Source organism: Chenopodium album, chromosome 8 (genome assembly GCF_948465745.1).
Source record: "Chenopodium album chromosome 8, dcCheAlbu1.1, whole genome shotgun sequence".
Classification (NCBI taxonomy): Eukaryota; Viridiplantae; Streptophyta; class Magnoliopsida; order Caryophyllales; family Amaranthaceae; genus Chenopodium; species Chenopodium album.
Window position 1 is genome coordinate 24,583,882 of NC_137841.1, and position 15,175 is coordinate 24,599,056.

At 30.2% G+C, this 15,175-nt stretch overlaps 1 protein-coding gene across 1 annotated transcript; it reads right to left on the reverse strand.

Moving 5' to 3' along the window:
- Positions 1 to 1,904: 1,904 nt before the first annotated feature.
- LOC145555941 (disease resistance protein RGA2-like) lies at positions 1,905 to 14,643 on the reverse strand. The gene is made up of 2 exons (XM_081617649.1): positions 14,416 to 14,643; positions 1,905 to 4,940 (listed from the first exon to the last, which is right to left on the reverse strand). The coding sequence occupies exons 1-2, from the start codon at positions 14,636 to 14,638 to the stop codon at positions 1,933 to 1,935; spliced, it is 3,231 nt and encodes a 1,076-aa protein (XP_081473775.1). The 5' UTR covers positions 14,639 to 14,643; the 3' UTR covers positions 1,905 to 1,932.
- Positions 14,644 to 15,175: the final 532 nt, after the last annotated feature.

Below are 15,175 nucleotides of genomic sequence, written 5' to 3' on the forward strand. Positions count from 1 at the left end.
GTATCATGCCTAGGATCTTGCTATTATTATTATGCTTTAATATTAACATGAACATGTATGATTATAATTGTTATAGTTTATTATTATTTTGATGATGATTATTTTATTTATGATGATTATGATTATTATTATGATTATGATTATTATTATGATATGATTATAATTATTATTTATGATTATTATGATATTGATTATTTATATGTTGCTTGATATTTATTCTTTATTGCTTGATCACACCTTTTATTGCATGTTTAAAGGGAATTTGTACTTGTAATCACGCTTAATAAGATAATTAATAATCTTGTTTAGGGGTAATTGTGATTATAATTCAAGTGATCGCCAATAATAGTTTATTTGTGCATTAAAATTCAACCAACATAGATTAAACAGGTTTAGGGTAAACCTAATGATTGCATGTTAATTGGAAAGCGCACATGAATACGAGCAGAATAAAGTAGAGGCCTATTATTAGGGCAGGTTCAATCCCTTTTAGGTTGGATTTGTACCATCATCCCCGAACCCTTATTTGGTTCTAGACCTTATGGAGTTGACGATGTTTTGGATCGTTAAGGGGTGTAACCTTCACCTCGTGAACGGTTTACAAGTTTCTTAAAAACTTGTTGGCGACTCTTTTGCTCTATCTTCTTCCCTTTTGGACGCCACCGTACTTTAGTGTATGATCACAGTGGGGTTCAAGCTAGTGGGATTAAGGCTTGAAATTATTCCCTACAACGAGCAACATAAGTAATTAATTAATTTAATTACTTAAGTTATTTGATTTGCTAGTATTATGATACAAGATTTTCAATTTTTATTATTTTCATGCTTATGATTTAATTTGTGCTAATTAATATATTATGAGTTTATGACGTTGCTTTTAATATTTTATCATATAATTTTATTTATTCTTAATACCCTTTTGCATGTTTACTTGGGAATACATAAATTAAAATCACAACTTAAAAGAAAATGTGGACAGCCGAATTAGGCAGGTTTTTTTATTAATCTTGAAGACATAAATAAGTGATCACAATATTTAGAATTTTATGTGCATTAAATATTCAACCAACTAAGTTTTATTAGTTTTGAGCAAATTAAACTTTGATTTTATGTCTTTTGAATTGCAAATAATACTTTTCGCAATATAAATTGAGTAGAGACCAATATAGGTGAAATTGACTCTTTGACTCAAATTTGTATCATCATCGCCCAGATCCTCCAACTATGGTTCGTGACCATATGAAGTTTATAACCTAATAGATTATGAATGGGGTGTAACCTTCGTTTATTAATGTTGGTTGTTGTCTTACAAGTTCCTTAAAATGTTGTTGGCAGCTCCTACTTTATTTATCCATTGTCCCTAATCGGTAAAATGCCAAATCCAACTTCCTATGATAGATTACCAAGCGTATTTATACATGCTTAGGTAGGTGAGCTTCGATTGATGCCTATAAGGCAAAATTATTTTATTTTTTTCACAATTAACCAACCAATATGAGTAATTATAGTAGAACAACTAAATAATCTGACATATATATATTAACTAAGTAGGCCAACCATTAGTATATTTCAAAACAAAGGGTGGGTGCCAAATAATTGGATTTATCCTCAATAACACTGAACAAAAAGTGAGAATACTAGCTAGTGGTTCAGGTTAGATATAACTGCAGCAATGCTCCAATTAAATACTATTACAATTGTTTCAAGGTTAGCATCAACTTACTGTTGAAGATACAACTAGAATAGGCATTGAAGCATAGTTATGGACTTAATCAAATGGTCAAGTCTAACAATGAACTCACCAAATTAAAGTGTTTAATCCATAAACTTCTCTAATTTTACACAATATATTTCATTACACATTGTAACTTGATTATTTTCTTGATTTGCGTGACTACAAAGAGAAAAAAGCAATATATAGAAAAAGAATACTCAATCCTTACGAATATCTCTATAAGGGACATGTTGTATAAGAGGGAAATCTGGTCCGTTCGACATTTGGCATCTTTTGAACAACTTTGGACATTGAATCACAAGTTTTTGTAATGACCTGAGGTTAGCAAAAGACTTTGGAATTTCTTTCAGTTTTGGGCAACAATGTATCTCAAGGTGCTGTAAAGTAGAGAGGTTACCAAGTGACTCGGGAAGTGTTATCATGAAAGGACAGTTCCGAACAGCAAGTGAACGGAGCTGTTTGATGTCGCCAATCCACTCAGGAAGGGATCTCAGTTCGTAAATTGAATACAAAGATAGTCCCTCAAGTTTATGCAAGGAACAAAGACTGTTCTTGAGTGCCTCTAAATTGAAGATACTGATCAATTTCAGAAAGCGGAGGCTATTAAAGCCTTTCCAATCTTCTGAACCGTTTAATAGTTTCAACTTTTTGCAATGTTTGATTTCTAATATCTCTAGAGCAAAAAGTTGGTCATTATTTCCAACAGTAATGTCTACTAATCCATTGCATTCGTGAATTTCTAGTCGTTGAAGAGATGTCAAAGATCCTAAAACCAATTCTTCGAGTTCTGGACATTTTCTGATTGCCAGGGACTCCAGAGCATTCAGATTTCTGATTGGAAATGTGGACTTAAGATCGAAAATTGAGACAATTTCAAGCTTCCTCAACGTGGCACTAGGAGATGGTCCTGCAGTAGTTGACAAGAGATGCCTTAGCAATTTCACATGGATATCATGTGCCTCTAAAGACACAAGACTTCGCAACAGAGGCATCCATGACATCTTTGGACAATTGCTCACACAAAGTGTAAGATTATGAGAAGGGATTGGGAGTTGTTGTTGTATATAACGTGACCATCCCTCCAATCTTGGTAAATTGGCCAACAAAAGGTATTCCAAAGAAGGAAAATAGTGTCTGAGTGTAGATGAACCAGAACTTGTAGTGTTGTTATTATCGACATCAGGCTCTACGTATTCCAAGACATTTAGGTCCCAAAGTTGAATAGCTCTCAGCTGAGGCAACGAACTCAGAGCTGGCAGATCTTTGCATCCTCGACAGTCTTCAATATGTATAGAAACAAGGCTATCGAAAACAGCCTTGCCAAGCACAAGTTGTAGGGGAAATTTTTCTCCTTTCCAATGGCAGACTGCTAGGCTTCTTAAACCATGAGGTGGCTGAAAGTAATCAAACTCTTTCAGGTTGGCTGGTTTTGAACACGAAGATGACCATACCAATGACAAGTCTGTTATGTTCATGTTATTCAATATACCTTTATCACCTGTCCTTGATGCAACATGATGGGAAGGAGACTTATCATATCGGATTATGAGCTTTCCAACAAGATCACTCAAGTCAGCCAACACATCTATACCGTTATTATTTCCGACTACAAACACATCTAAAGTTTGGAGAGATTTTAATTCCCCAAACCTCGGTGGCATGTCAATCAATCTACCTCCAGTATACAAGTGCCTCAAATGACTTAGCTTGCAAAACCCTTTAGGCAACAATATAACACTAGATTGTCGAAGATCCAATGTCTGCAATTTCTGCAACTCTGTGACACTCTCAGGGAGGCATTTTGAGGACACACCGAGTCTGAGGTACCTCAAATGCTTAAGCTCTCCCACGGAATGAGAAAGGTTTGTACAATTCACTCCCACCAAATCCAATGCTTGCAAGCTCGTCAATTTTGAAATGATTCCTTCCAAGTTCGTGACATTCGCTGATTTATGTAATTTCCTTGGCAAGAAAATAAGGGACTGCAATTTACCAGCATTAAGTAGCCAACTCGGTGCTTCCCATGAACCTTCAACTGTGAAGCTCACGTGCAAAATGTTAGCATCATCAACCTCCCCAGTAAGTTCCTCAACCAAACAAAACTGAGGTTTTGCCACATTCTTGAGAAACTCATTCAATACGTAGTGCATCTTGTAGCAATGATGAACCACATCACCATCTCTACTAGTGACTTCAAAGAAATACCCATTATTGAATAATTTCTCAAAACATTCTTCACCAACCAACTCTTCTGGCCTTCCAGTATCATTTGATAAGTAATCCTGAGAAGCCCATAGATGTATCAAATTTGTCTTATAAAATTTGTAATCCTTTTGAAACAATGAAACATAACGAACACACTGCTGAATCTTCAACTGTAGATCTTCATAGCTCAAGTGGTTGAATAACATAAGATTAGTTTCTGATAGACCTTGCATGCTTGATATCAAATTATCACGAAAATTTTCCCATTCTTTCACTGTATGCTTAGAAGAAAGAATGTAAGCAATTGTCTTCAGAAGGCCTGGAGCATCGGCATATTTGCTACAAATCTCTTTGCCTATGCCCAGCAGAATTTGATTACTCTCCTTTTCTTTACCTTTGAATGTTATGCTTTCGAGCAATGCCCAAGCCTTTTGTTCTTGTAGCATAGAAGTTGAATCAATGGGGGCACCTTCCTGCATCTTCAAGGGTTCCAACATTCCAAGTTTTTCCTTACTTGATGTAGTTAAAATTATTTTGCTTCCATGACTAACGTCTCGTAACAAGTCCTCTAACAAAAATCCAAGACCAGTCTGTGTTATTCCGTCTAAGATAAGCAAGTATCTTTTGCCATCAACATTGGAATGGAAATCTTTTAGGATGTCTATATTAGAAGTTTGCTTTCGAAAGACTAGATCAAGTAGTTTACTTGGATGTACATGGCTCATGTCACACATGCACACCCAATGTCTTTCATTAAAAGAACTTCGAACACGATTGTCATGATAAACACGTTGAACTGCAGCCGTTGCTTTTGTCCCAATAATTGGGATAGCCAAAACTCGTTGATCAAGGTCGAAATTTAAAATCATCTCTATGAGATGTTGAACATCGATTCCACCATAAAATTCTTGCTCTAGAGGCTTGATCGCATAGTCCTCTTGTGTCACCCAACGTGACAATTTCTCTAAGATACTCTTAACATCTTCTTCATTTTGATTGCCTACATGTAATTAAGACACCCCAAGAATTAACAAAATACCGAAAAAAATATGATTTCAAAAAAAACAACACATACTAATAAACTGTATGCGTCCTTTCATAAGGGCAATCCATCACGTTCATACTTCCATTTGATAATTTGATAACAAGCTTGAAAGATCTATCATGGAAGGCTTACATGCGTAGTGCACTCACCATAGCTAGTCATGCTGAAAAGCTATTTCATCTATCTGCCCTTGAGGGTGTTGGGCTTATTAAAACTTATTAAATATTAATTTGTTGTTTTGTTATAAAATATTATATATATATATATATATATATATATATATATATATATATATATATATATATATATATATATATATAAAGGGAAGGTTTTTTCCCGAGGTTTTAGAGAGTCATCTAGGATTTAGTTTCCTTAGCGCGGCCATGTAGCATTATAAATTTTAGTTGTATCCAATTAAATAAAATATCATTAATTTCTTTTAGAATTAAATAATTTAAATGTCACGTAAGCAAAATTGGGAAATGAGATTTTTAAGTTAAAATAAATTAAATATAAATAACTTGTACAATCTTTGATATTAGGAATTTTATCTAAATATATAACAAATTTTAGCACATAAATACAAAAAAAATGTTTAGGAAAATTCAAACAAACCGTGCTTCGCACGAGTTTCATCTAATAATTATTAACTAGTGTGTATCCGGGGCGATGCTCCGGATTGCTAGTTTGTACTTCTTTAATTTGATAATTATGTTTAACTGTTGTATAGCTAGTGTGTGATTTGGGTGTCGTCTCGGATGTTACGATTTTTTTTTTTACTTCATGTGTATTTATTTTCTAAGAAAAAATAAATAAATTAAATAACTTGTAATTTAAAAGAAATATATAATGTTAAATATGTGAAATTTAAAACACTAATAAAAGTTGGTTGAGATGGTAAGTGTGTAGCATTTATTTGTTTGAGGGAGGGTTCGAATCTAGATAAAACCATATTTTATTAATTTTGTTAAATGAAGTCGCAAGCTTACGTGTCGCTGACGTGGCATTATTATATGTTGTCATATACGTTGAAGAGTGTCACGTGGCACCGTTCCTTTAAACGGAACACCTTTTAATATATAGTATAGATAGTATAGATATAGATATATAGTTTAGATATAGATATTAATGAACTGAAATTATGTTTTGTTCAATTAATTTTTGTGTAATTATCTATTTTATATAAACTTTTAAATTTTTGAACTTATTCATTCTATTCTGATCTAATTTGCTTGTTTAACTTACTAAACTTTGATCTTGTAGGCTATTTTATACGAAAACATATTTCAATGTGTAACCTTTTCATTGTTCATAAGGGATTCAATTTGCTGCAAAATATTATACTCACCCTGTTTTATTTAAGTGCCCTAGACCAGTGACTTTCATCGGCAGTTTTTAATATAAGTTTTTCATTACTATTCATAGCAAGTTGTTTTTTTTAAATGTTCATATAATTAGGGGTTCTGACGCGCACAATGTGGCTAGTATTTTGGAAAGAGTTTTTGTAATTGGACCTAATTCTCTATGCCTAATCATATGGTATTTTATTATAACTATTTTCATATAGACAATATACTTCCTATGTTCTTTTTACCTGACCTGTTTCTTTTATCACGCTTGTCAATGCAAAACTTTAACGGTCAATAACTTTAATTCTCCATAATTAAAAAATATAAAAGTTATATATTATGATAGTACTTATTGAGACGAATTTAAAATGATCCAACATGAATATGTTTTTCCTTACATATTATTCACAAAACACGGTAAAGGAGGGGTGGTGAATAGTGTAAAAGTCAAAGCAGGTGAAGTAAAAAAGAACAGAGGAAGTATGTATTAAATGTTGTGTACCGTGCAATGTTCAAAACTTTAGTAGAGTTAGAGCCTGTTCACATTTACTAAACTGAACTGAAATGAACTGATTGGAGCTGAACTGAACTGAATTGAGCTGAAATGAATATTTTATGAGAGAAGAAAATTAAGAGTTGAACTGATTGGAGCTGAACTGAACTGATTGGAGCTGAACTGAAGTGAACTGAAATTAAGTAAATGTGAACAGACCCTTAATTAAATTTTAGAGAGGAAACGACAAAAATTTCAAGTTCTAGAAATGTAAATTTTGATAAATTTATAGTAATTATAAAAAATAAAAAAAAAAATAAGAAAGGCATCACATTAAAATAGAGAGTGTAAAAAAATACAGAGTAGCATGGAATATAAATTAAATGAATACAACTTTTTCTATAATGATAATCAATCAATTTAGGCTGAGGTTTCAATTTTTCTTTAATGTAATAGAAATAAAATCAATCAATCAATAATCAATAAATATATACTAAATGCAAAACCAGGAATGACACTTGTCATTTCTTGGTTAAAAATTTTCCCGCCTTTTTTTCCTTTCCTTTTTAATTTTTTTGCCATATTTTAATGATATCTACATATTTTATAACCTACAATAATAGTTATTTCCATTTTGACAACATATTTAATCCAATATTACTCAATTAAATTTTTTACATATATTCTATATATACTAGGAAACTTTTAATTACAAAAATACTAACATAGATTAAAAAAATAAGGTATTAGAATATATTGTTTTCCAAGATAATTATAATATTATCAATATCAATTTTTAAAAAAAAAATCATTTTGGTAGCATACTTTGTACGGAGTATTAATCTTAAAACTATACATAACGTTTATAAGAACAAAATAATTTTGTTATGGTATACTTCGTACATAACAGATATTGGAAATCATCAATAAACATATACTAAAGGCGAAACCAGGAATGACACTTATTATTTCTTGGTTAAAAATTTTCCCGCCTTTTTTTTCCTTTCCTTTTTAATTTTTTTGCCATATTTTAATGACATCTATATATTTTATAACCTATAATAATAGTTATTTCCATTTTGACAACATATTTAATCCAATATTACACAATTAAATTTTTTACATATATTCTATATATACTAGGAAACTTTTAATTACAAAAATACTAACATAGATTAAAAAAATAAGGTATTGGAATATATATATTGTTTTCCAAGATAATTATAAAATTATCAATATCAATTTTTTTTAAAAAAAAATCATTTTGGTAGCATACTTTGTACGGAGTATTAATCTTAAAACTATACATAATGTTTATAAGAACAAAATAATTTTGTTATAGTATACTTCATACATAACATATATTGGAAAATTAAAACTTAATTATTTTTAAAAAATCCTACTACTCACTAAAAATATATTTAAAAAGTTGATTACGGAATACTAATTATCCTAAAGTAAAATGAACTCAAATAAATTTTCATATGATGTCGATCAAATTGTGTCAAAAATTTAAGGAAAAATGTATATGACTTCGTGTATGGGTACTAACCTAATTGCCTAAGCAAATAATTTAATTTTCTTATATAAAACCTTATATCATCTAAGTTTCTATTACTATATTTTTATTTTTATTTTATACAATCCAATTCAATAATCTTTACATTTAATTTAAGTTATTTTGTTACTCTGATCTTGATGGCATTCTAGAAGATATTTTATTTTTATGTAATGATTTTATTTCTTTTTCTTGGGTTCATGTAAAAAGAGAAGGCAACAACGTTGCCCATCATTTAGCTAAGCTTAGGCCTTTCGGTGTAGAGCAAATATGGGTGAACCATTATCCTCCGGAAATTTCTCCCTATGTACTCTCGAACGCTTTGTCCATTAATTAATTTTAACACCGTTTGGTTTTTCTCAAAAAAAAATATAAAAGCAATTTAGCTTTATTTGAGGCAACAATTGTCGGCAATAGTAATACGTCCTTTCACAAGTCTTCCAAAAAAATGACCTTTTGAATATTCCAGAGTTAAACAACGCATTTACTGTAAATAGATTAAAAAATCATAACCTATAAAACACGTTTGCCGAAACGTGTCACGTTATTATTAGGTAGGCTAAAGTGTAGTTTATCCAATATCTAGCTTGATTAGTTGCGGGAGTGAACTAATTGAGTTGGGAATTCGCATGTCTTTATGTTCGGAAGTGACTTTATTATGCTAATTTCGTCCATTTAATATGATTATCATGTCAGTCATCGTAGCTTGAGTGAATGAATTACTAAGCTTACAATCCCCAAGTCCCCTGTGCTTTCTTATCATGTGATGAAGCCTTTGATCCGCATGATTGTGATAATGTGAGGTTGGTATTGGTGAATGGGAGCAGTCGAAAGGATTGAACAAGGAGATCAGGGGGTTTGATGAGTTTTGTTTTGTACTTTCTCCGTTTCTTTTTAGTTGGCACGGTTATTTAGTCACTTGTCAATGCACAAATTCAACCATTAATATCTTTAATCGCCGTTAAACGATAATTATAAAATTTGATATTTTGATAATATATATAGTGACGAATCTAACAGGATACCACATGACTATATATTTTATTATGTATTAATCACAAAACTCGGTAAAAGAGAAGTGTGTCAATAGTTCTAAAGTCAAAACGTGTCCAAAAAAAAACGAAGGCAGTATTGTGTTTATTTATTTCATGCTTACATTTCATTTTTCTTCTTACTTTTTATTTACTTTTCCTTTTCCTTTTTAAGTTTAATTCTTATATTTAGACTTGAAATATAAAGCTCTTAATCCCAGTTATTTGGATTAGGCCTCTCTCTTTTATTTTATTTTTTTCTCTTAGCTTTAGGATTAGAATTAGTTTATGGTTTTCAGAGAGGGATAAAGGGGGGAAATCAAAGAAAGATTAAAGTTTTTGGATGATTGTGCATGTCTTATGAATTATGATGATTGGTAATTGGTTTAATTCCTTGGGGTACGGTTTTTCTAGTTAATTAATCTCAAGTTATGTATCTATAGCTTCTAAGCTAGTTGTGCCAGAGTGAGTTCAGAGTGTAATTTATCCAATATCTAAAATTCTAAAGCATTAAAAACACTCTTGAAAATTATATAAAATTAGAAATTTATAACAAAAACACGCGTAGATCATTTTAATTAGTGTGTTTTGTCATGATTTTCTAAATTTAAACAATTTCAAGAGTGTTTTTAATGCTTATATGTAGCCTAAGGGCTATGAATAGCATTTTTCATATTTTAATTATAAAAAATTAATTTTATATATTAGTAAAAAATTATGATCAAAGCTAATTTATAATAGTCTTAAAGTAATTGATTGTGTTGTGAAAAAAAAATGTAGGAGATACAGTACGAGTACTGTACTATTTTGTTTAATAAAAACCTCGGCCCCCCTGAGTCTTAATTCCTAGCTTCGCCCCCGGTTTTTTAACCACCAATTAACGAAAAAATAGATATTGTGATGAATCTAATTAATAAGATTCAACATGAATATATTTTTATTACCTATACACCACAAAAAATCGGTAAAAAAGAAGTGTATGTGTGAATAATTCTTTAGTCAAAACGTGTCAACTAAATAAAACATGATAGTTTTTTGTTTACCCTTTATTTTATATTTACATTTCATTTTTTTATTACGGGCCTGTTCATATTTACTTAATTTCAGTTCAGTTCAGTTCAGCTTCAATCAGTTCAGTTCAACTCCTAATTTCCCTCTCTCATAAAATATTCATTTCAGCTCAATTCAGTTCAGTTCAGCTCCAATCAATTCAGTTCAGTTCAGTTCAGCTCCAATCAGTTCAGTTCAGTTCAGATCAGCTCAGTTTAGTAAATGTGAACAGGCCCTACTTCTTTTTATTTCCTTTTCCTTTTTTAGTTTAATTCTTTTTTTAGGCTTCTCTTGGAATATAATTACCCTTTTTGGGGTTATTATTCTCTTATCTCTTAGTCCCTTACTAATTATATTAGGCCTCTTTATTTTATTTTTTCACTCTTAGGTTTGTAGGATTAGGAATAGTTTATGGTTATTAGAGAGAGAAAGTGGAAATCAAAGAAATGTTAAAGCATTGGACAATTGTTTGGAGACAAAGTGATTTGAAAGAAGATTCATCTTTCAATAAGCATTTCTCTTCTCTTTATTGCTTTCACTTATTACTTGTTTTTCTTAGTTTAATGTTTAGAGAAAATGCAAGTTTATCAATATGATAAACAAAATTTGTTTATCAAATGGTAAAATTGTAAATAAATCAACAAATTTTTATTAAATATGGCCCCACTGTTGTTGATATATTTACGAAAATACCATTATGACTTGGCATTTATGTTGTTTTATTTACCATTTTGTCATTGATAAACAAATATTGTTTATCAAATTGATTAACTAGGGCTTCCTGGTTATGCTTTGTTTGTTAATTGTTTGTTGATTAGTTGTTAATCCTTATTTAGATCTTAATAGTTTTGTTAATCTTGCTTAGTTTCATTACTTTGAGTTTAGTTTTCTTTGGTTATCATATTTAATCTTTAATTTTTAGGCTGGGTTGTAACTAGGGGAGGATGAGGAGAGTATAGTAATGATTGATTTTAAATGTTAATGATTGATTATTAATTGTGTTATGTCTTGTGATGGTAGGTAATGGGTCTAATTACTTGGGTTTATTCTAGCTAATTAATAAGTTGTGTATTATTGCTTCTAATAGTTCTAAGCTAGTTGTGTGAGAATGAGCTAGGTAAAAGTGTAGTTTATCCAATATCATGCTTGATTAGTTACGTGGGAGTGAAATAATTGAGTTGGAAATTCGCAGGTCTTTGTGTGCGAAAGTGACTTGGTTATGATTATGTTAGTCGTCGTAGTTTGAGTGATTGAATTATTATGCTTAAATCCCCCACTCCCCCTAGTGCATTCTTATCTTGTTTCATCTCCTTTATAATAGTTTATTTGTGCAATTTTATTTTAGTTGTTTAATAAATAAATAAAAAATACCAAACCATCACCTTTGTCTCAACTCTAATTGCAAATTGGTTTAGATTTCTTGTTCGCTTAGCTTCTCTGTGGAAATGACCATATTTGTCATTACGGTCAAAATATGGTAGCTAATTAAGTTATTTGATTAGGTGTATTTTAACGATGTAGATGTATTTAAGATTTATTTAACGCCCAGGCAATCACAATTCAATGGCTAAGGTGAGGTTTTTAAATGAGTGCGTCATGGTGTGATTTGTAAGATAATTAGGTTAGTCCCGTGCGATGCACGATTTTAAAATAAAAAATAAATTATAGACTCTTTAGCACATGTTGAAAGAAAACAACTACTTTCTCAGTCTTCCTAATTACTTTCTAATTAAATATGAAAATACAATTTTCAAAAACCCAAAATCAATTAAACTATATTTATTAACTATTTTTAACAACTACTTGTAAATAATAAAATAGCGTAATATGCGTAGAAAACCTAAAATTTAAAATTCAATTTGAATTTAATTTTCAAAATAATTTTAAATAGGGTAGCTCAAAAAGGAAAAACTAAAACAATATGACATCATCTTTGTATTTTGGCGAGAAAAAAATTAAATAAGAGAGTGAAACGTAAGCAGTAATGACGTCAGCAGTTGTTACTTTAGTAATATTTATATATGCGTGGGTTATGCTCATCCGGTGGGGGGGTGGTCTAGGAAGTGGATCTGAGTTAAGGGTTAGAGGTTGTATGGTGGAGAAGGGTTTATACAAAAAAAAAAAAAAAAAAAAAAAAAAAAAAACAGTTTATATAAATTTTATGAAATTTTTTTTAAAAAACCAAACCAATCACAATGTGACTCATGTGTTGTCTGGTTTAACCTATTTCTATTTTGAGTAGAGGTGATCAAAATATTAGGTCGGGTCGGGCCGTAACATGATATGTCATGCCCAAACCCGCAAAAAAGTAGCAGACTTGTCAAGCCAAAGCGGGCTTGTCGGCTTTTTTGGGCTGGGTACGAGCTTTTAACTAAAAATGTGTTTTTATGCTTGCTCAAACCTGCCATATATTTAAGCCGGATCGAGTCGGGCCGAGGTTGATCACCTCTAATTTTGAGCAGGTGGGTATTAAAGGTTGTATTATTTTATTTTATAATAACTAGAAGCTTGTTTTAATTTAGAATGTTTGGCAAATGGTTATATTATTTTTGACAAATTTTCATTTATGTAATGTAATACTCCCTCTATCCCTTATTTTTTGCCCCATAGAAAATATATAGGTCAAACTTTCATAACTTTGACCATTAATTCTCAATAATCTATAAATGATAATATATTTATGTAACATCTTGTTAGAATCGCCTAATGGTATATTTTATTAATATCAAGTTTTGATAATTTTTACGCAAAAATGGAGATATATTTGTTTGAACATGTGTCTTGGAGATTATGAAAAGTCCAATGGAGTAAAAAATAAAGTAAGGGACATAAAGAGTAGGATAAAAGAAAAGAATTTCTCAAATTTTTCAATGGAGGCACATATGTAAGTAAATATTTTAAGGACGTAAAAGTATGCAGAGTATTAATAAGAGTTCACTCAATTTTTTCATAAGATAAACAAAAAACCAAAAATTATTGGTATAGCAACTGTTCCCCCTAATACTTAAAGGGGATATATATATATATATATATATATACTTTTTTATGCTCTTTTTTTTTTGACGAGTACTTTTTTTTATGCTAAAATACAAGAGTTTCTAAAATTTTATGCTCATTCCTTTGGGGTACAAATAAAAACCAAGGGAATAATTTTGTTGTAAATATTTATTGAATGGTCAAAGCTCTTAAACGGAAGGATGTTATCGTATTCATTTTAATGCATTTTTTTTATATTAATTTTTTATAATTTTTATATGTCTTGATTTATAGATATATGATGTTTAAACAAATTACATCTTGAAAACCAAATAAAATTTTTTTTATTGTTTAAATTATAACGAAGGGGATTTTATTTATTTATTTATTATTTTTTTTATATAGTGGAAAGAAGCATGGGATATTAATTACACCCCTAAATCCAACATTACTCACATTAGGCATGTTATTGGCATATTAAAAGTAATTTTTTTTAATAATAAAAGTCAATAATTGTAATTAACATATACAATACAAAATTGTTAAAAATAAGTTCAAATTAATAAAAATAATAATTTCAATAAAAATAATTTTAATAAAAATAATTTTCAAAATCTTCACTTTGATCATTTTGTTTCTACTTTCTAGTATATAAAAACAATTATTAATATGTTATGAAATATTTGTTGATTTATCTTAACATCCAAGTTTTCAACTACTTCGTAATATATTTCTATAATGGTAAAATATAGTACAAGCATTTCTCTTCAAAGGACAAAGGGAGTATTCCTTTAAAAACACATAATACAAATTAAAATCCTAACAAGCGTGAATTTTATTAAACGAGTCTTTAAATTGGACGTAACAGTTAAGTGATCGGTAGTTTTGAACCATACTATTAAAAAAAATTCTAAATTCGCCACTGTCATTAAAAGATAAAATATAGAGTAGATAAAATAAATGGGTGAATTACCTTGGATGAAGGATCCCAATTCAGAGAGCACATCTTTGAGACTTTCCTTTAGAACTCCGCCCGGTACTTGAAGTTCGGACTCCGCAACTTCAAGTTTGCCTTCAATAATTTCTAAAATATGCAACATATCATTCCCACTCTCACTAAACAAAGATTTTTCATTATTTTTTAATTTCTTTCTGATTTCCCAAACATCATGTCTAAGCCTCATTGCTTCTTCCATTCTTCTCATACTTTTTTTTTTTTTTTTTTTTTTTTTTTTATGAAATTATAGAGAAAATTTTAAGATTATGTTTTCCAACTTTCCCTTCTTTTATTCTGAACTTTTATTTCCTTGAGGAATCAAGTTAACTCTTTGATTCTTAACTTCATTCGTAGCTCATTTAGCTAGCTTTTTCTAGAAGGTAATTTTATGTTTAGTTAGCCATTGAGCTCTAAATATACAAATAGAAAATACAAGTTTATCTTTGAAATAAATAATTTTTGTTTATCACGACATTGTCATAAATAAATCAATAGTTATATCTTAAAAAATGGATCCCGCATTTCATAGTGATGAATGGATAAAATTGTGGATTTATTTACCAAAATGTCATGTAATAAACAAATATATATTTTTTTTGGATGCTCACCCCGTTCACTAAAGTTTAGCTCCGATTGCATCTGGACACGCCCGAGTCCCACACCTGACTTATGGTGGGTGAGTCTCCCAACAAGAGTTTATGCTTATGGTGAGGCTCAAACCCGAAACCTCTCTTAA

Coding starts and splice junctions, on each gene's coding strand:
- LOC145555941 (XM_081617649.1), bottom strand. CDS start 14,638: ATGGAAGAAGCAATGAGGCTTAGACATGATGTTTGGGAAATCAGAAAG. Junction 4,941..14,415: donor ATTGGGATCCTTCATCCAAG/GTAATTCACCCA, acceptor AATTACATGTAG/GCAATCAAAATGAAGAAGAT.